Source organism: Pecten maximus, chromosome 10, assembly GCF_902652985.1.
Source record: "Pecten maximus chromosome 10, xPecMax1.1, whole genome shotgun sequence".
Taxonomy (NCBI): Eukaryota; Metazoa; Mollusca; class Bivalvia; order Pectinida; family Pectinidae; genus Pecten; species Pecten maximus.
Window position 1 is genome coordinate 32633927 of NC_047024.1, and position 24737 is coordinate 32658663.

Here is a 24737-nt window from a genome sequence, read left to right on the forward strand (position 1 = left end):
AGGATTAATGGAGCTTATAATTACTCAGTATGATGTAAGGACTGGAGCTTATAATTACCCAGTATGATGTAAGGATTAATGGAGCTTATAATTACCCAGTACGATGTAAGGATTGGAGCTTATAATTACCCAGTATGGTGTAAGGACTGGAGCTTATAATTACCCAGTAAGATGTAAGGATTGGAGCTTATAATTACCCAGTATGATGTAAGGATTGGAGCTTATAATTACCCAGCATGATGTAAGGATTGGAGCTTATAATTACCCAGTATGATGTATATTGACTGGAGCTTATAATTACCCAGTATGATGTAAGGACTGGAGCTTATAATTACCCAGTTTGATGTAAGGACTGGAGCTTATAATTACCCAGTATGATGTAAGGATTGGAGCTTATAATTACCCAGTATGATGTAAGGATTTGAGGTTATAATTACCCAGTATGATGTAAGGATTGGAGCTTGTAATTACCCAGTATGATTGTAAGGATTGAAGCATATAATTACCCAGTATGGTGTAAGGATTTGAGCTTATAATTACCCAGTATGATTGTAAGGATTGGAGCTTATAATTACCAAGTATGATGTAAGGACTGGAGCTTATAATTACCCAGTATGGTGTAAGGATTAATGGAGCTTATAATTACCCAGTATGGTGTAAGGATTTGAGCTTATAATTACCCAGTATGATGTAAGGATTGGAGCTTATAATTACCCAGTATGACGTTACTGGATTTGAGTTTATAATTACCCAGTATGATGTAAGGACTGGAGCTTATAATTACCCAGTATGATGTAAGGATTAATGGAGCTTATAATTACCCAGTATGGTGTAAGGATTTGAGCTTATAATTACCCAGTATGATGTAAGGATTGGAGCTTGTAATTACCCAGTATGATTGTAAGGATTGGAGCTTATATGATTACCCAGTATGATGTAAGGATTGGAGCTTATAATTACCCAGTATGGTGTAAGGACTGGAGCTTATAATTACCCAGTATGATGTAAGGATTGGAGCTTATAATTACCCAGTATGATGTAAGGACTGGAGCTTATAATTACCCAGTATGATGTAAGGACTGGAGCTTATAATTACCCAGTATGATGTAAGGACTGGAGCTTATAATTACCCAGTATGGTGTTAGGATTGGAGCTTATAATTACCCAGTATGGTGTAAGGATTGGAGCTTATAATTACCCAGTATGGTGTAAGGACTGGAGCTTATAATTACCCAGTATGATGTAAGGATTGGAGCTTATAATTACCCAGTATGATGTAAGGATTTGAGGTTATAATTACCCAGTATGATGTATACTGTAAATCACTGATCTCATATTGACTTTAAATTCGCAAATGATGTTAACAGATCAGCGATTTTTCCGTGTTGGTAGCCATTTTGTCTATGAGCGTCATGTGATGGTACAAGAAAAGTCATGTGATTCAATCATGTGATATCGGTGTCTGGACATACTGAATTGTATTTACCGTACCTGTATACATTCTAAATGGCTTACAAAGGCGGTGTCATTAAGAATGCCTGGAAGATGACGGGACTACAATAGGTTGTGAGTTAACATACATTGTATAATTAACGTACGTGTGTATATAGTGATACCGATGAACAGTTCTCGGGACAGTCTATTGCTAATGATTTATACTCTAAGCGATTATTTGCTCTGAATGTTTGAATTAAATAAATAATTTGTTTGATTTCAACTTTGTTATGGTAAATATCTTTTCGAGAATCAAGCGATGTGAAGTGCTATGTATACATGTAACCTTACATAACTTACAACAGCGTGGGTAATAACGTACGACGTATTCCGGGTGACCATCCGTGATCCTAGTACATATTGTACTTAAATTAACTATATGTAAAATGTCGTCTAGAAGTTAATTAAGTCCGAGTTCAACCACAATATCAGTGTTCAGTGGGGTTTTTTGTGTGTGAAATTTTGGTGTTTTGTGATATAAAAACACACTCTGATATAAGTATATAATCTATCATTCTATCATTACTTTAACGGTGATGTTTGCTCACCAACTAAAGATTACGATAGATTCAAAATGGACGCCACTTAAATTAGTATTCTTGTCATTCTTATACAAATATTCGCGAGGGATTGGAATTCGCGTTTGACTCTCCTCGCGAATTAACGCGAAAATAAATCCCACGCGAAATATAAGTGATTTACAGTATTGACTGGAGCTTATAATTACCCAGTATGATGTAAGGATTGAAGCATATAATTGGGCAGTATGATGTATAATGATTGGAGCTTATAATTACCCAGTATGGTGTAAATAACCCCTGCGAGATGATATTCATGAGTTCATGAATGTTCATGAATCATTCATGAACTTTCAAGAATACTGTTCATGAATATTCATCAGATACCTCTCATGAACTCTTCATGAACTTTTATGAATAATTTTACAAATTCATTAAGATTCATGATAGTTCATCATATGTGATTATGAACTATTCATGAACTTTCATGCATAGATGATATTCATTAAAATTCATCAAAATGAATGAAATAGTAAGAACAGTTGATAATGAATTTTGAAGAACTTTAATGAATGAGAATATTATGTGATTATGAACTATTCATGAATTTTCATGCATTGATGATATTCATTAAAATTCATCAAAATGAATAAAATAGTAATGAATTTTGAAGAACTTTAATGAATGAGAATTTGACCTTAAAATTGAACATTTTCTTGAATAAAAAAATACCTTACATTTTAAATTGAATAACAAACTTAATATCTAAAAAGTTTTAAATTTAATTCCATGTCTATATTACAATTTTGATGTTGGCTTAAAGAAGAATAAGGAAACAATAAGAAAACTTCAAATTTCCGGCCAAATTTTCCCGCCAAATTTTTCCCGCCCAAAAACTTCTAGCAGGAGAGTTCCAATACATGGCAGCCATGAGGCTTTTCTCACAGAGATGAATAACATGTTATTTTACAAATGAAGGCAAGTACTTATCTTTCATACCTGTTTCATGATCAATACAACACTACCAGGAAATGAAATATTCAACTCTGGAAATATGTCAACCTGTTTATAGGTAAGAATTAACATAAAATCAATCACCATGCATGTGACCTAAATTTACATAGTGCACATAATATTCAAATAGCTTTGGCATTTCTTAAATTGCATTGCCCATTTAACTAAATTGTTCAAACACACATCATATGTGCAATGAGAATTAATGCAATAATGAAAATAAATCACTCTTATCTGAAGAATATTAAAAGGATTTTCCATCCAAATGATTGTGTAAATATACTCATTTCAAGCAGTTATGAATTTTGAAACAAGTGATGGATCCATTTGAATGCAATTTTTAATGGAAGGACTACAAGGATATTGTCAAACATGCATAGTGATACAGTTCATGACAAACTTTGATGAAATTAAGTGGTAAAATGCATGCAAATTCATTTTCTAAATAAGTTCATAACTCATGAATTAATCATGAATTATCATGAATAGAATAGTTCATGAATATTCATGAAACATGATGATTTTATGAATGAAAATCTTGATTTCAGGATTAATGAATGTTCATGAAATATTTCATTCATGAACATTCATCATAGTTTTAAGTTCATGAATATTCATGAGTATTTCATTCATGAGTATTCATCATATTTTTAAGTTCATGAAGGATTCATGAATTATCATGTATGGAAATGTTCATGAACATTCATGAACTATGATGATTTCATGAATCCAAAACTTTTTGATATAATTCATGAATGTTCATGAACATAATTTCAAAAAAATATTCATGAAGTTTTAAGTTCATGAATTTCATGAAAATGTTCATGAACAAATCAAGAATATTCATGAACTAAGTTCATGAATAATTCATGAATGTTCATGAATTATTCATAATCGTTTCGCAGGGGAAGGATTGGAGCTTATAATTACCCAGTATGGTGTAATAAGGATTGGAGCTTATAATTACCCAGTATGATGTAAGGATTGGAGCTTATAATTACCCAGTATGATGTAATAAGGATTGGAGCTTATAATTACCCAGTATGATGTAAGGACTGGAGCTTATAATTACCCAGTATGGTGTAAGGACTGGAGCTTATAATTACCCAGTATGGTGCATGTACGTGTAAGGACTGGAGCTTATAATTACCCAGTATGGTGTAAGGATTGGAGCTTATAATTACCCAGTATGGTGTAAGGACTGGAGCTTATAATTACCCAGTATGATGTAAGGACTGGAGCTTATAATTACCCAGTATGGTGTAAGGACTGGAGCTTATAATTACCCAGTATGGTGTAAGGACTGGAGCTTATAATTACCCAGTATGGTGTAAGGATTGGAGCTTATAATTACCCAGTATGATGTAAGGATTGGAGCTTATAATTACCCAGTATGATGTAAGGATTACTGGAGCTTATAATTACCCAGTATGATGTAATAAGGATTGGAGCTTATAATTACCCAGTATGATGTAAGGATTAATGGAGCTAATAATTACCCAGTCGATAAGGACACTTAATCATGTCACTTTGGGAGGTTCAGAGTTCATAACTACCCAGTATGATGTAGGGACACTGCTATGGCAGTTTGGTACATTTATTTGGAGTTTATAATTACCTGGATGCAATCCTGATCAATATGATTTTGCTCATTTCATAATTGTCAGTCATTGTATATGTACATGAATATCTATGAGGTGTACATGTGGAATGGGGATCTTTCATGGTTACATTGACCCATGGTCTATATATATATATATATCCATACCCAGGGACAGATCACTCTGGGTACAGATTCTGGGGACAGACTGTGGGGACAGACTGTGGACAGACTGCAGCTGTGGGGACAGACTCTGACATATGTACATAGGAACAGATATGTACCCAGGGACAGATCAGATTCTGATATATGTACGTACTTCCAATACTGTAATATATATAATGAATATTGATCTGTGTCCAACAAGCAGGTATTTATGTATTGAAGTTTTAGATCTCATAATTTGAACATCAGAGTCATTAAATGATCAAGAGATAGTATGTATTAACTCCTCTGAAGTCTAAAATAAAGTGACATAACTTCCTGCTCGCTTATATTTTACTTATTCTTCTAAGATTTTTTTTATAAGAATACATGTATAAATTGATACCTTGGAACTTTGTTTAAAGGAATTTTAAGATCAAACTCTAAAAATGTCTTCCACAGCTGGGAACTCATCTTTTCTTAGCCAAATTGGATGCTTTGTGTAAAATTATAATTTCCCTCAATTGTTTGGTTTTCTTTGCATTTTGACAACATAAATGTATTATTCAATACAGCTGATGGAAGAATTGTATAAGAAACGATGCAAAGCCCCCCTGACCTTTACAAAAACCCTTTTTCATGATCATCTGTCTGGCACTCACAACCATTACACACACACAATCACTTAGTCTCTTATTGATTTTGATTCCCACTCAAATACTACTGCCATTACTTCACCAATGTTTATACATTTTATTGCTTCACCTAAATTTTGTAGTTTTTTACACCCTAAGGGGATCTATCGGGAGGAGAAGGGGAGGCCTACCAGTTACAATTTTATTGTATATATTATATAGTGTATGGCAGTTCTGGCAGGCAATGCCAATATGAATGCTGTGTATATATGAATACTAAATCAGTTCATATCGCAAGACCTGTCAAACTGCAACGGCTTTAAACATACATATAACCTTATGGAAAACACAATGTAATGTTATCATGCAATAGCATTAATCAAAACCCAGTAAATGTACATTTCCTGGGACCATTTCCTGGGACCTTCACTAGCTATATTTAACCTTGACCTTTAGGAAATGACTTTGACCTCAATTTTAATTTTCATGTGAACCAGCTATCACATGGTATATACTTAAAATATTTAACCTGTGAGTAGACATGAACCTTGATACATGTATTTAAATCAAACATTGATATTCAGGGACTGTAAGAAGTGGAATACAAAGGCCTCAATATATATTTGTAACTCAAATGTCTCCTGTGTATCTATCTGAACAGATCTATATGTATGGGACCTACATATAGAGGACACTACAAGCTAGCAGCTCAACTCATTACATTGTACAGCTCCGTATCTTCACATTCTCCATTACTAATGGGGAAATACTCCTGACTGCTGTATCACTGATTGGATATTTAAAAGGGATTGAGAGTTTGGATCTCGCCATACTGCTAAAAACCTTTCTGTTGTAAACAAAATAATTTTAATTATATAGTCACCGCATTGTATAATGATTTATAGATATCTCATATGTACATAACCATTGTATAAAAAATATATGCAAATCACTTAATGAAGTGGTTGCCAAAATATGTGTTTTGCATACCACAGATCTCGACCTGCAGTCTAGGCGTGGAGACTAACACTTTTCCTGGGAGAGCTGAAGACACTGCAGCAATTATTTTACACTTAAAACAGGGTTTACGTGGCACCATTACACAGGCGTGTTGTCATCACAGTCCTATCTGATATAACGATACTCAGTGTACAACACACCAACACCATGTTTTAGATCAGTGTACCTGAGTCTGTTGTCTGACCTACAAAGCATGCTGATTATACAGTGATATCAATGAACATCGAAAACACAATAACATTGTTGCAATGATCTGCAAGATCAATAATTAACTAACTTTTAATGAATACCTGAGCTGGTACCCTGAGAAATATATTGACTGCATATACGTGTATATTCTCCTTAAAAATTCAATACCCTTATCTTGGAAGGCTTGGAACCTGATTGAAATTTTACCCAATGCAGCTCAAACGACTTTATATATACTAAGTAGACAAATGATTTATCCATATACAGTTGAAGTTTATGTGAATGAGCATAATCTTGACTTCATCTGAGGCTCTCAAAAATATCAAGATGTCTGCATTTCATTGATTTGGTTCGGTTTAGTATTGTTTTATGTCCTATCAGCTACGGCCATTTAAGGATGCTGTCACGTAAATAAGTGGAAGATGCATGTGTGTATAGCATATGTGTGTTTCGGGAGTCTGCAATAGCATTCAACTGATGATATTGACTTTATAGTGTTACCTTATTGAAGCATAATGTGGAAGACAACCCAGCAGGACACTCCACCCGGTCATATTATACTGACAACGAGTAAACCAGTCTTCCCAATTCCTATAATGCTGCGTGCAGATTTCATTGGGAATTTGATGAAGAATACAGAAAACAATTAAATATAGCTGACTGTTAACATAAATACAGAATCTATTTATTCAGCTGATGAATGTTGACAAATACCGGTACAGATTAAAGGTTACTATATCTATAGTTGAATGTGCCATATAACATAATGCCTGGTGTATTAGTGTCAATGTGTAGTCTACAGATCTACAGAAGCTCACAAACACATGAATATTACATGTTGTCATCGGGTGATACACGTATCAGCACTGTAAACCCAGTGACTTTAGTCCTATCAGTGGAGCAGCAGGTTCCCAGAGCTTCAATCAACCATGTCCTCGTACTTCTACTACTGAAAACCCTGACAATCAACCATGTCCTCTTACTGCTACTACTGAAAACCCTGACAATCAACCATGTCCTTGTACTTCTACTACTGAAAACCCTGACAATCAACCATGTCTAACTATAGCTGGCAGCCACAGAAAACTACAGCATATATTTGGTATTCCCAGGACAATTATTCTAACATAAACAGCTGCTATATATGAATTATTAAAGTTCAAAAATTGGTTACATTCTGACTTTAGGTCACAATATATATCAAAACAATAACAGTCTCCAGTGGATTGATGATCGAGATGTTTATTTCTGCAGTTTGTTCAATTCATCTGAAAGTGACTACTTCAGAAATAGACACCAGGCTATAATAAATCACACACATGTGGTCTAAGGTGTGCTGGTCCATCAACCTAGCTCCCACAACCCTATAATTCCAGGCTCCAAATTTAAAACACAACGCTCAAAAGGAAACAACTTTCCAATCTATGGGTGTTTTGTTGATTATGTTTCAATTAACAGTGGTTCTAACTAATTTTCAATAATATTCAAATTAGATTTCATCTATACCAAAAAATATGATTTTTTTCCCTCCATTTACAAAATCAATGTAGGTAAACTATTACTACATGTATTTTGGATTTAAATTTGAAACTATAGCATATCACAATGGATTTTGAATAGATTATATTCTATTCTTTGTGCTATACATCTATATACAATCATATATTACATGTTTATATTTACTGGTCATGAGTCAGAGCCCAAATGACCATATATAGTGCAATCATGAAATTGTTCTTCTCTGCCTCGGATGTTGTCCCTGAAAGAGCATGTCAATCAATGTTAAATTGGAACTTACATTCAACTTAACATGGAAGTGGCCAGTTAACACTCACTGCCATATATTTGTTTGAAGTTTCAATCAGAGCTATGTTGCAACATCATAGTTTGGATGTGAGAGAGTGCAATGATTTCTACATTTCATTGGATATATTCAACATTCAACATGTCAAATCATAACTTAATTTCCTGTTTCATATTACCTTTTTATACAGAAATATCTATCAGCTATATATAAACCAAGACACACTGAGAGGTTTGAGAGTCATACAGTTTACAATGTGTTATAACACTACAACCCATTTATAGCCGAGTGGCATGGCATCCTGCTCCAGTACAGATACCAATTGACCATGACTAAAGGGGTACAGTTTCAAACACTTACTGATGGTATACAGAATATACATACCAAACCTTCAAACACTTACTGATGTTATACAGAATACACCCCAAACCTTCAAACACTTACTGATGTTACAGAATATACTTACCAAACCTTCAAACACTTACTGATGTTACACAGAATACACCCCAAACACTTACTGATGTTATAGTCAGAATACACCCCAAACCTTCAAACACTTATTGATGTTATACAGAATACACCCAAACCTTCAAACACTTACTGATGTTATACAGAATACACCCCAAACCTTCAAACACTTACTGATGTTACAGAATATACATACCAAACCTTCAAACACTTACTGATGTTACAGAATATACATACCAAACCTTCAAACACTTACTGATGTTACAGAATATACATACCAAACCTTCAAACACTTACTTATGTTACACAGAATACACCCCAAACACTTACTGATGTTATAGTCAGAATACACCCCAAACCTTCAAACACTTACTGATGTTATACAGAATACACCCCAAACACTTACTGATGTTATACAGAATACACCCCAAACACTTACTGATGTTACAGAATATACATACCAAACCTTCAAACACTTACTGATGTTACAGAATATACATACCAAACCTTCAAACACTTACTGATGTTATACAGAATACACCCCAAACCTTCAAACACTTACTGATGTTATACAGAATACACCCCAAACCTTCAAACACTTACTGATGTTATACAGAATACACCCCAAACCTTCAAACACTTACTGATGTTATACAGAATACACCCCAAACCTTCAAACACTTATTGATGTTACAGAATATACATACCAAACCTTCAAACACTTACTGATGTTACAGAATATACACCCCAAACCTTCAAACACTTACTGATGTTATACAGAATACACCCCAAACCTTCAAACACTTACTGATATTATATAGAAAACATCCCAAACCTTCAAACACTTACTGATATTATATAGAAAACATCCCAAACCTTCAAACATCTATTGATATTATACAGAATACACCCCAAACCTTCAAACACTAACTGATGTTATACAGAATATATCCCAAACTTAATACACTGACCGTTTGCATTGATACACTGATAGTTTGATACACTGATCGTTTGATACACTGATCATTTGATACACTGATCGTTTGATACACTGATCATTTAATACACTGATCATTTGATACACTGATCGTTTGATACACTGATCATTTGATACACTGATCGTTTGATACACTGATCATTTGATACACTGCATGATCATTTGATACACTTATCATTTAATACACTGATCATTTGATACACTGATCGCTTGATACAATGATCATTTGATACACTGATCATTTGATACACTGATCATTTGATTCACTGATCGTTTGATACACTGATCGTTTGATACAATGATCGTTTGATACACTGATAGTTTGATACACTGATCGTTTGATACACTGATCATTTGATACACTGATCATTAATACAATGATCATTTAATACAATGATCATTTAATACAATGATCATTTGATACACTGATCGCTGGATACACTGATCATTTGATACAATGATTTGATGAGAAAAGATCACCTTAAACCTAGGCCAAATTAAGAGAGTTGTAATTTGAGATAATTTAGATATGATAAAGTTGACATTATCACAGATACATTCTGTCTGTACCCTTTTCTGGCCCCAGGGTATGTAATATATGTTGATATTCCCGCAGACCCTCAAGTGGAGGGCTTGTTATGAAACATGTATTTATCACCGATAAATTTAGAAAGTAGATATACATATACTGGTTGAAACCCATTATATATAATTACCAGTCATCCTGTACAGAAATAGATATTTACACGATTCCTCTACAACAACTGTTGTTGACTGCATAACTCTCACATGTACATCTCTAGTACAGCAACTTAAAGGTCTCAGGGGCCTGTATATAACAGCAAACTATAAAAGTATGTACATGTATATATTTTGATGTTGTAATGATCATATGATCATGCATGTGATACAGTGTGTATATGATTGAAGTCAGAAACTGAAGCACTTTAAGTGATGGGATGACAATCAAAATGATTGATTAATATATATAAACATCAACTGAACCAAAAATCTATTGTACTTTTTCAATATTGATCCAAAAGTTTGATATTTTCTTGTAATTTAGATCAAACAAATTTTGTGTAATACTTGCATAATAAGGATGTCAGTTGTAACACATTTAATTCATAAAAAATCCTAGATATGTTGGGCAAATTTTATTTTCAATTAAATTTAAATTCTATTTTCAATTAAACTTAAACAAAAATAATTTGACAGCCACTGAAAATTTATTCATTTTATAGAAAATTTGAATACACAGTCATCTAATTAAGTAATTGATTAAAGACTCAACGTGCGAGGGGATAATGATAAACGGGCCTACTGGTCGGTCCAGGTAATCCTACAAATATAACGAGTCTGCTGGTAGGTCCAGGTAATCCTACAAATATAACGAGTTTGCTGGTAGGTCCAGGTAATCCTACAAATATAACGGGCCTGCTGGTCGGTCCAGATAACCCAACAAATATAACGAGCCTGCTGGTAGGTCCAGGTAATCCTACAAATATAACGAGTCTGCTGGTAGGTCCAGGTAATCCTACAAATATAACGAGTCTGCTGGTAGGTCCAGGTAATCCTACAAATATAACGGGCCTGCTGGTCGGTCCAGATAATCCTACAAATATAACGGGCCTGCTGATAGGTCCAGGAGGTAACCCAACAAATACAACGGGCTGGTGCTTGCAGATTCTGTTGGTAATTTTCTAATTTAGTGAAATGCCTATATCTACCTAATATGTAAATTAGTAAGGATCAACCGTACTATTATGGTTGTAATTAAAACTTGTTAGACATAACTCAGAGTTTTGTTATACATGTACCACTTAATTAACTTTCTCATTAACAGATTAATACAATATATCATTTATGTTACATTTTTCAGAATTCCATCAAAACCACACATTGAATACATTTTACTTGCCAAATTCTCACATTGGATGTGGCATTTCATTTTTGTCTTTATTTTTAGTGGGAAACCTGCAGCAATACTCCATCTACTTCAATTTACTATTTTTGTGAACCACTTTTAGACGGCTATGCTGCTGTGATAAAGTGGTATATAAAACTATTATTATAACTAATATCTATGTACATGTGTACAATTCAAAGCAAAAATTATCGTTACATGCCACTACTGAAAATATCAAGTGATTAATAAAATATGTGGGTACAAGTTCAACCAGCCCCATCAGTTATTAAAGAGATCTTGTTTTGACAGAATCTATATATGTATGCCTATTTTTTGGTAACTATAAGATGTGGGTTGACTTCCAGATTGGGAGACATCTGGTGACATACTGTATTTGACCTAATAATGGCGCAGGGCGCGGGGAAATTGACAGTGGGGGCGCCCTTATTAAGATTACATGTAGTTATTCTGAAGTTTTATGAAACAGACTATATCTTATAGCAGAATACCCAAGGCTGTGGAAACGGTAAAATATTCAGTCATAAAAATATTCCAGATGAAGATATCTATTCATTATCATATTTTAAGCTTAAACATCACTTAAATATTCCTGTAAACTTGTAAACCATGCCAGCTGATCTTTAAACCAGAGAACGTGTGTTCCACCATTTATGTTCAAATGGAACTCTTTTGTGTTCTATTTATAGATACAGGTGATTTCCCAGATCACATCAGACATCGTTTTCTTTGACCTAATAATTGATTTACAATGTCTTTAACTAGCTTTCTGTTCTGAACAAAAGTTATTTATCAACAAGAATGAAGTCTTTTACTTTATCTTCAAATAAAGATGGTAAGTTATAATTTGTATGTATGTTTAGTTTTGGGTGTTCTTTGCACTGACATGTCTGTCTGTCATCTGTAGGAATAGACAAAATCTGGCGAAAACTTGTGTTCCAGTTGCTTAATTTGCTGAAGATACTTTTCACATGAATTACTACTTTTGAACACCATTTTGACACTCAGTCAAAGATTTATTTCCTTGAAAAAAGGTAGGGGCGCCCTTATTAGGCAGGCGCGCTTATTAAGTCAAATACAGTATTTACTCCTAACATGGGTTTAAGCTTGCAGTAAAATAATTCGGTATCTATATAGGTATAGACAACCAATGGTAGCAGAGAAGTATTTATCATCTGCAAGAAATTAAGTGTAAGATGTTTGTGAAATAGAGAGGAAGTGGATAGAGCATGAGTTACTTTCCTTGAGTGTACGTGTCATTCTTAAAGTACATATTAATAGTACTGTACAAAGTCCCCGACCAATTTCCCTGCAATGGTGTAACAATATAAATTGTACTAATTACTAGTAGAAAGTACAAATAATTATATGTACAATTTATATCATAAGTGCATAAAAACAGTGATCCCCACACAGAGATTCAATCAATGGTGCAATTTATTGGAGAGCGTTGTTGACATGTTTCGGGTATAGGGTATAGCCGAAACATGTCAACAGCGCTCTCCAATAAATCGGACCATTGAATGAATCTCCGTATTGGGCTCACCATTGTTATGCACTTATTACCTGGATTTTAGGTGAAACCTAAGCAGATCAGTCTGGATTACTACAATTCGCCACCTACTGGGACGTTTGGTCTATAACCCCCCCCCCCCATTTATATCATAGGTTCATTGATATGTAACTATACTACTTTTTATAGTTGGCCATACACTCCAACTTCAAACCAGACAGGTCCTTCAGAAAAAACTATAAACAGAAAAAGACAAATAGCAATCCGTCTCTAGAAAATTAAAATTAATAATAAAATTGAGCTCTATCAAATATTTGTCTGTTAAGGTATGTCCATGCATGCAATTCTAGATTCCTAAGTTTCAAACTAGAGGGATCCCGAGTTAACAGAATTCAGTCAAGTGATTATTTACAATAACAAAAACAAACTTTCATATTGCTGGCCATACAGCTAGCAAATTACAGTCTCTCATGGGTCAAAGATCAAAATAAAGGTCAGACCTACTTGTTGATACATGGCACACAGCCTCTCCTAGGTGAACTCATCATCATCATGCCCTAAGAGTGACTTTGTCATCAGCTAGAATTAATTTAAATACCTAATTTTTTTTTTGATAATTTGTACTGTAGAATGTTATAAGAAATATGAATGGTGATAGCAGAGATAGGAGAAATCAGCTACAAATGACAAAAGTCTAAGGAAACAATAGAGAAACAACAAAAAAAGTATAGGGAAATAAGCACAGAAATGAAAAGTATAGGAAAATAAACAGTCGAGAAACGACAACAATATATGGGGAAACAGAAGCAATGGATCCGGAGATGATGGTATTTGTTTATACAATACGATCGCGAGTATATATATATATACAGTAACATCTATGTTTACATACATTCCCTGCCTCTAATAACAACACGGACCTGTCAGCAACAGTGGAGAGAGAAAACATGTGATGTTGGGACTACTATTGCTGTATTTGTGTTTTCTGTTTCCAAAATAACCTTTAACCAACAGAATAAATGTATCAATATTGCCCCTGGATTTCCTGTGGCTCAGGATGACCTTTGTACCAATGTTTCTGGCATTTGTCATTGACAGATTGAGAGACATTTAAGAGACCGCCTTAACTTCCCTAACCAACCCTGTAGACATACAGCTCCTCTGAATGCCCTTTGCACCTTCTCTGGAAAAAGTAATGAAGGGTGTCAGGTACAAATGGCATTCTACCAAAGGCCTTACTTGAACTAGGAGGTGTGAGATACCTGATCATCTAGCGATCGGCTACTGTAAATGTATATATACCAAGCAGGAACTAATACACCACATTCCTGTATATGCCAGGTGCAACTTAGCCCACCAGGAAACATTGACACTAAATCTAACACATACATTTTCTCTTCGGTTTTTTTATGATGTTTATTGTTATATCAAAACAGAACATTTTAAATGGTAAACAAAACACAAATCCTTAACACGAAATTCTGGCTGAAATTCAGTCATGCTGCATTTATAATTAATAAAGCTGCACATTAACATAGCAATTAATTTTCTTCCTAAATCAACAGCTTCAAGAAAAGGAAAACCTTTCTATAAATTAGTCTCCCGCAGACAAAAATTTAAATATATTAAAGTGTTTTAATTTAATGAGATATATATATCTGAGACAGAAAAGGAATTCAAAGCCATTTATTAAAAAAAATAGTCCATGGCATTTTTTTAAAAGGCTTGAAGACAACCTATATATAGCTACAGTATATATATACCTGCAGACAGAACCAGACCATTGTATTGAGAAACACAAGTAGTTATTGATGTTTTCTGTGTCCATGTATAGACATGATATATGGACAGAGCTTGTCCTTAAACTGGTCGGACAACTTATCACTGACAAAACAGCCAACTCATCACTGTGGACAAACATACACTGGGCAGATACAAAGTATATCCATTTGATTACAATACAAATTATACAAAGCTATATGTATTATAAAACTTCAGTGCATATAAAAATGGCTTTGTTAAAGGATTTTCCCCTGATCTTAAATTGGTTTTATATAATTTTGTATTACTCTGAAATGAAGTAATAACATTTCTTGAAGCCTGCAGGTCTCTCTTATCATTCAAGTCAGTTTCTAAAAACAATTTACCAGAACCTTTCAAGACCTTGCGTCAATACTGAAAATCTGTGGAATCCTTTGCACTGTGAACACCATCACACAGATGAATTATTAAGCCCCAACACACCAATATTTCAAAAATAGGTTTTTGGGTGTAAAGATGGAGGATATATAGCTGTGGTGTGTTCCCAACAACTGTTTCAGCCTGGAATCATTAGTAAAGTGGTGGGTTACGAGGTACTAAGGCATTCACTCCCTACCCTGTAGTGGGACACGATAGGGATAAAGACGTCTTAGGCCTGACTATAAAGATGTCTAATAGCTGACTAGATTAAAATAGCTGACTTGATAAAGATGTCTCATAGTTGACTAGATAAAGATGTCTTATAACTGACTAGATAAAGATGTCTTATAGCTGACTAGATAAAGATGTCTTATAGTTGACTAGATAAAGATGTCTTATAAAGCTGACTAGATAAAGATGTCTTATAGCTGGCTAGATAAAGATGTCTTATAGTTGACTAGATAAAGATGTCTTATAGTTGACTAGATAAAGATGTCTTATAGCTGACTAGATAAAGATGTCTTATAGCTGGCTAGATAAAGATGTCTTATAGTTGACTAGATAAAGATGTCTTATAGTTGACTAGATAAAGATGTCTCATAGTTGACTAGATAAAGATGTCTTATAGTTGACTAGATAAAGATGTCTTATAGTTGACTAGATAAAGATGTCTTATAGTTGACTAGATAAAGATGTCTCATAGTTGACTAGATAAAGATGTCTTATAGTTGACTAGATAAAGATGTCTTATAACTGACTAGATAAAGATGTCTCATAGTTGACTAGATAAAGATGTCTTATAGCTGATGATATAGATAAAGATGTCTTATAGTTGACTAGATAAAAATGTATTATTGTTGACTATATAAAGATGACTTATAGTTGACCAGATAAAGATGACTTATAGTTGACCAGATAAAGATGCCTTGCAGTTGACGAGATAAATATGACTTTTAGCTGACTAGATAATTTAAGAGGTCTTAAAATTGACTAGATAAAACATATAGTTAACATCTTAGGTGGTGTACAGATGGTATAATAATATACATTTATAATTATTATTTAGCTCATGATGAACTGGAGCATCCATCATAGAAAATGTAATATCTTGTATGCACAGTTTTAATTGCCTAAATCACTTAAAGTAGGCTATCTTATATGGTAGAGTTATCAAAATTATAGCTTTCGATCAGTATAGTTTTTAACATAATCATTCCATGCCTGCAGTTTAATGGTCTTCTTAACAATGTCATCAATTAATAATCTAAGCTGATAGAATTACCATTGATGAATGGCATTTATAGGTTTGATGTCAAACTCTTTTGGAAAAGAGATTTACAGTAGCATACATCCTTAAGCACATATCTGTGCCAGAGAATTGATCAGTGTGTTTACCCAGAAGACAATGTTGAAGATGATGAGCAGCGCCCTGGCTATTCCGGCACAGCAACTCATGTTGAGGATTCAAGGAGATTCTAGACACAGTAAATCCAACAGAAAACCAGGTCAACTATCTATCTAGTGGCGAGCTCAATCTGCAAAAATATAAGACAACAACAGTTTTAATTATCATCTGTTTAATTGTGTTAATTAGTTCTACAAATGGTTATAAATTAAGGCATCTCTTGAAATGCTGTCAATTTTGAACCAAACCACTAGTGTTATAGTGCTACAGTATTGAGCTAAAAATCAATTTCAGCATTAGCACATGGAGTTCTATGGCTCACAGCTCTGTGGAATTGTAAGCACATATCCATCCTGCACTACAAACTTTGTCTACCAACAGTACATTATTTTAAAAGGGAAAATAACTCAATTATCAATGCAGCTACAAGCACCATTGAACTGTGAAGGCAAATTAATTCCATAACAAATCCTACATAACAAGGTAACTGTACAGACAGTGTAATCAATAGTGAGTAATCATATTAAACTTTACCTACATTTATATATACAGCACACAGGTAACCTTCACAACAAGGTATTTTATACAGGTAGTGATCAGCAACGCTGGCATTTTAAGACAAAAGCAACAGTGCCTGAAGTCATCGATATCCATATGTACAGTATGTATCTCTGCTAAGCAATTAAACTGGAACAAAAACCTCTCGTCTGACTCAATTGGATCCTCCTTACTTAAGTTTTTTTTATCATTGTAAACACTTTAGGTACACTATACATATAATTCAATATCTGTTCTAAACACCTGACAATCCTTATCACAGAAATTTTACACCAAGATACATAAAACAGTCTATATATATATATATAGGATAAATGATTTAAAACCAGCCTGAAGCACACAACATTAAAATTGTCAATATCATGATCAATATAATTGCAATGAAAATGACACTTAGTTTTTACACAAAATCATCTATCTCAAATGACACATTCCCAACCATGCTTAAACAATCCTGATATGATCATGATGTACCATTAACTAATCTACCCTGTATTAAATGGTGTAAGCTGACTTGTGTATTATGATATGACTCAATGTATTATTTATTGAAGGGAAATAGCATCCTGCTAACACTTTCATTATCAGTGCAATTTGACATGGGTAGGCTAATTAATTACATCACCAGTCTAACCAGTTTAATTCATTGCTTCACTTCTAAATCTAAGTATATCTTCAATATAGCCTTTAAAAATCCCTTTTACAGTCAGTTTCCTTATCATTATTATTATTTCATGTAAAATTCTGTATTCTTTCCAAATTCATTTTTCCCACAGGCACAGGACCTTCTGCGGATGCCCATTTTCATCACTAGTAATATAAACATTAACCAATGTAGGTGTTGGAAAATCTCAAAACATGCACCAGCTCAACTCAGTAGGCAATGATGCAAGTGCGCTGTTTAAAATAACTTGACATTGATAAATATAATTCACATAACATTTTTTTTTTTTTTTAATTAAAACAATTTAAGTAACCTGGAAAAGTATTTCTACACAAAAGTTTTTGTGGGACAAATAAAACTTATACAGCATTTAAACAAAAGGTGATATGACGGAATTCTGTGTAATTTAAAAACAGCTGTTTAAACTCACCAATGTTAAAATGTCTAAAATCAAATGAAATCCAATGAAATTCAAATGTAAAGTTGTCTAGAAAACTAAAGAAATTTAAGTCTGAAGTTGAGATGGATATGAAATCAATTTAACCATGCCATATATAGATCACTGGGTAAACCTCTAGATCTGTGGCCTGTGTGTAAATGCTTACAGAGACCATGCCATAGATCACTAGGTAAACCTCTAGATCTGTGGCCTGTGTGTAAATGCTTACAGAGACCATGCCATAGATCACTGGGTAAACCTCTAGATCTGTGGCCTGTGTGTAAATGCTTACAGAGACCATGCCATAGATCACTAGGTAAACCTCTAGATATGTGGCCTATATGTAAATGCTTACAGAGACCATGCCATAGATCACTAGGTAAACCTCTAGATCTGTGGCCTATATCTAAATGCTTAGAGACCATGCCATAAATCACTAGGTAAACCTCTAGATCTGTGGCCTGTGTGTAAATGCTTACAGAGACCATGCCATAGATCACTGGGTAAACCTCTAGATCTGTGGCCTATATGTAAATGCTTACAGAGACCATGCCATAGATCACTAGGTAAACCTCTAGATCTGTGGCCTATATATAAATGCTTAGAGACCATGCCATAGATCACTAGGTAAACCTCTAGATCTGTGGCCTATGTGTAAATGCTTACAGAGACCATGCCATAGATCACTGGGTAAACCTCTAGATCTGGGGCCTATATGTAAATGCTTACAGAGACCATGCCATAGATCACTAGGTAAACCTCTAGATATGTGGCCTGTGTGTAAATGCTTACAGAGACCATGCCATAGATCACTAGGTAAACCTCTAGATCTGTGGCCTGTGTGTAAATGCTTACAGAGACCATGCCATAGATCACTAGGTAAACCTTTAGATCTGTGGCCTGTGTGTAAATGCTTACAGAGACCATGCCATATAGATCACTGGGTAAACCTCTAGATATGTGGCCTATATGTAAATGCTTACAGAGACCATGCCATCACGGTGTTCAAAATAAGCCGGCGACCGGCGCCTTTCACCGGCTACTTTGCTCCCGGCGCCGGCTACTTTCAGATGTCTACTTACATATTAAAATGTTGTGAAACGTATTCTGACTTTGGGGAGTTTGGGAAACAAATAAAACACAACCTTATTTATATAATGTTCAATGATTACTCATCGTTCACTAGTCCATGCTGTCAAAACACCGTAGGAAGAAAACAACAAGCTTCTTCACGACACCGATCAATGTTAATCTAGGTATTGTGTGTGATGCTTTTTTCGCGCAGCGATAAAAACGTCTGACTGACCATGAGTTACAAGCACATGCTTCCGGTTCATCATGAAACGAATAAACGACTTTTTTGAAGTCTCTTCAAGGAAAAAACAAAAGGGTATGTTATTTAGATGCATTTGAACTGTTCGTCGTCGCACAACGGTACAATATAACCGTATGATTAACTATGGAGTGCGATCCTCTGAAGAGAGATGATTACCAACGTCTGACGTGATTGTCATGTAGTTGGGTCACACTACATAACTTACTGACACAGAATCGGCGTAATGAATTAAAATTATTACGCACACAATAAAGAAGTAAAATCACAGCCTTTAATAATGTATTTCGTGTTTTATATATCATTTTTCTTTAATTTGCGTTTTTTAAGATGTTCAGTTTCAGTTACATGTTTTGGAACTGTGACCTTTCTATTAAAAATGACACAAGACATGACTGTACAGATATCATTAATTCTTCACAAAAACTTCTAAATAAAACAAAAACACCAGTTCGTACACTCAGAAGTTTTACAATAAATATATATATAAAAAATGTACATGCAAAAAAGTAAAAAGTGCATTTTTTTATTGCTAAATTATTTCCAAAAACTACTGTTATATAGTGGGAAAACCCATATCTGGCCTCTTTGATTAAAATTTTCCTGGGGGAGACCCCCCCATACCCCCCTTATCATAGGGGGCCATGCCCCCTCTCATACTCTCCCCCCGCGACGCCTTCAGCCTCGCTGTTGGCTGCGTGCCTTTGGCACACATGGTGCCACCTACTATTTCTATTGTGCCAGCTACTCTAAAATCTACTGACACCCTGTGCCATAGATCACTGGGTAAACCTTTAGATATGTGGCCTGTGCATGTGTGTAAATGCTTACATGTACAGAGATCTAGACCATGCCATAGATCACTGGGTAAACCTTTAGATATGTGGCCTATATCTAAATGCTTACAGAGACCATGCCATAGATCACTAGGTAAACCTCTAGATCTGTGGCCTATATGTAAATGCTTACAGAGCCCATGTCATAGATCACTGGGTAAACTTCTAGATCTGTGGCCTGTGTGTAAATGCTTACAGAGACCATGCCATAGATCACTAGGTAAACCTCTAGATATGTGGCCTGTGTGTAAATGCTTACAGAGACCATGCCATAGATCACTAGGTAAACCTCTAGATCTGTGGCCTATATGCAAAATGCTTACAGAGACCATGCCATAGATCACTAGGTAAACCTCTAGATCTGTGGCCTATATGCAAAATGCTTACAGAGACCATGTCATAGATCACTGGGTAAACTTCTAGATCTGTGGCCTGTGTGTAAATGCTTACAGAGACCATGTCATAGATCACTAGGTAAACCTCTAGATCTGTGGCCTATATGCAAAATGCTTACAGAGACCATGCCATAGATCACTAGGTAAACCTCTAGATCTGTGGCCTATATGCAAAATGCTTACAGAGACCATGCCATAGATCACTAGGTAAACCTCTAGATATATGTGGCCTGTGTGTAAATGAAGGAAAACCTCAGTTGAATTGATCCTACAACGGGCTGTTGGTGTTTCTTAAGATTTTTTGTGTACATGTATATATTAGTTTAAGATCAGTGCTCATGTGAAAAAACATTTACTGTAAATGAATTTTCATCAATGATACATACCACAGGCTTAAGCTTGTGTCCACACCGACATAGGATTACAATGTTAACAGCAATTACACCTGAACACCATAATATGTATATATGTATACAAATTTATTCCATCTTGAATAAAACATGAATTATGTCAAACACTTGCAATATGTTTCCAGTGACACATCTTTAATTCATACCTAAATTAATCAAATTTCATTTCTCTGTCATTTATGCCAGGTGGACATGTACAACTGTTAGATAACATTATCAAGAACTGTGTGGCAATGTGTAGATGTTCATATTACAACATAGTAAAGTCCTGGAGGCAATCTGTAGTCATCACATAGTATTATCTGGCACAGGCTTTGCCATCCACAAAGGGCTGTAACCGTACACAAAGTATAACCCTTATGCTTGGCATTTGTTGAGAGTGCCCCTTGCATGCACGGGTTGGCGTAAGTTGGGCGAGTCGGGAATATCAATGCTTGGAATATGCGCATCGTATGTCAGCTATTCACAACAACAAAAAAAGTTCTGGGCATGGCAGGTGTATATCATATGCACCTTATACACAATTGTTACTTTACGCTAGATATGCATCACACATTGTAAGTCAAAGTTAGTGATTGGGATTGAGGGTTCGGCCATGTATTGAATTTATCTATAAGGAACCAAACATAAGAGACCTAGGTCACCACTTATAAGTTTGTTCAAGTGATCCTTATATGTACAAGTACATCTTAAAATGCTTGATGCACTAATTTCCACCCAGTTCACATCCTCATGGCTCAACACAAACACATCCTCATAAACTTATAAAGCATAATGTCCTGCAATGTTTCTTGGCTATCATTCTGTAGATCAGTAAAGCAAAATGTATATATAATTGAAGCAGAATTCATATGCATGCACCTCTGTTATATATTCAAAATCTCAGGAATTTAATTTATATAATTCTTGATCTCTGTTAACCTGATTATCCATCAAAACAGTATAAATGATGGCACTTAGCAAAAAAATTAAAATGATCTTGTTATTGTTCTTACCCTTTGAATGTGATTACCTACTGAGCTCGATAGAACTTTTTACTTTGTTATATATGTAACATATCATGATCAACACTAAAGCTAATTGAATGTTAACAATAACTGTTACATAAGGATTATGTAAATGTTATAATATTACACAGGAAGATTTTGTTATAAAGAAGAAAATTTATAAACATCATTTTTATACATTTCTCTCATTTTGATTACTGCTATACATTATATATGGCCATTAAAGGGGACTATATTAATTTTTTTTAATTTTTCCTTCAACATATAATTTTATCCCTATATGCTCTATATAAAATTAAATCCTTCAAACAATTTAATCTTCTGACAAACAAATTTTCCTTCTATACAATTTTAGAAAGCTCTTTCATAATTAAGTGTTTATAATGTTAAAATTTGTAAAGTAATTAGTATATAATAAGATCACATAAAATAAATTCTAATAAATCAATCATCCTTTTTTATTGACTCAAGTCCAATATCAACTCATAAAATTTAACACACAACAGAACAAGCAAAATGATTCATTTCATAGTATTTCCTTAACAAATATACGCTTGATTTTCAAAAATAATTATCAAAACAATGTTTTATAAAAATTATGAATTTCCATTACTAGTACTCAATGTACGGTAGCCCAGAAAAGATAATATGATGAAGGAAACAAAGCAAAACTAGTTTTCCCAACTTTGTTCCAAGCAGGGGACTGAATCAATATCTGGCTCACTGTCACATATATGTCTTTAAGTCTCGATCTGATGATTTATCAAACTGAGGAAGATTATAAACTTGTATGTTAAAGTATTGGATAATAAGCATATAAAACCACACACCTGGTGATCGACCTTTGACATTTTAATCTGTCTTCTAAGTTGGAAAGCAGACAACAATATCTGGAAATCTGCTTCCATTTTAACATTATATATATACGGTGATTGACTGTACATTTTTTAGAAAAAATGTATATACATCTATTCGTGGGCTGATGGCATGCATGTCCATTTTTAGAAAAAAAGACATGTTTTAGCTTTGAGAGAAAATGTTCTATGATTTTACAATTTATTTATCCACCTAGAAGGCTTAAAAATGTCCAAAAATGCACTATTTAGTGTGCAGTAAGAACTTATAACAGAAATGATGTGAATTTGATTATAGTTAAATGAATACTTTACTCGCCCTAAAAGCAAATGTTTTTATATTATTATGCCACATATTCCTATTTTCTTAGCATTGTTTTTAATATGTATGTATTTATCTGTGATATTTTATTATAATTTGATATCATTGTTATCAACTCTGTGATGGGACCCTTGGGTTTGTTGAATTGAAATCAATCAATTTAATTATGAAACCTGACGCAGGAAAACTTATTAGAAGTAAACCATGTCATAGAGAACGATATATTCTCTGGAGGTATAAATATAACATAGAACACATTGTAAATGGTTATAATGATATTGATGATAACCATAGATATTATATTTCTGTGTTTCCTAGATTTTAAACAGTTTGTGTTACACATTACAAAATTAATATAACAAAACAAGATATTTGCAGCCTCAATTTGTATTCATATCCATTTAAAGTCTGTACTCCCATTCCATATACAGTTATATGATTATAATTACTAGTGAAAGAACAAACAAACAAGGGCCCAATGGGCCCAAATCGCTCACCTGCAATGCAGTGATCTTTTCATATATGGATCCTTCAGTTATTTGAAAGCATGCTACAGGACCAATATAATAATGTCTCTCTGCACTTTGGCTTTTCACTAAAAGTCATTTAAAGATTTGAGCATACTTGATCGACGTGACCTTGAATGCGAGTCAGGGTCATTCATTTCAACAAACTTGGTAGCCCTTTACCCAAGCATGCTACAGACCTAATATCAACTCCCTGGGACTCTTGGTTATTGAGAAGAAGTCGTTTAAAGATTTTAGCCTTTTTGACTCCTGTGACATTGAATGAAGGTCAAGGTCATTCATTTGAACAAACTAGGTAGCCCTTCACCCCAGCATGCTACAGACCCAATATCAACTCCCTGGAACTGTTGGTTATTGAGAAGAAGTCGTTTAAAGATTTTAGCCTTTTTGACTCCTGTGACCTTGAATAAAGATCAAGGTCATTCATTTGAACAAACTTGGTAGCCCTTTACCCCAGCATGCTACAGACCCAATATCAACTCC

The 24737-nt window shown here is 34.3% G+C and overlaps 1 protein-coding gene across 1 annotated transcript in view; it reads right to left on the reverse strand.

The window, feature by feature from the left end:
• Positions 1-24737, reverse strand: part of LOC117336469 (CD82 antigen-like) — a 68159-nt gene that overhangs the window by 25282 nt on the left and 18140 nt on the right. The window contains exon 2 of the mRNA XM_033897019.1: positions 16900-17039. Within this exon, the coding sequence (XP_033752910.1) occupies positions 16900-16959 (60 nt within the window). The 5' untranslated portion in view covers positions 16960-17039. The remainder of the gene's footprint in view (positions 1-16899; positions 17040-24737) is intronic.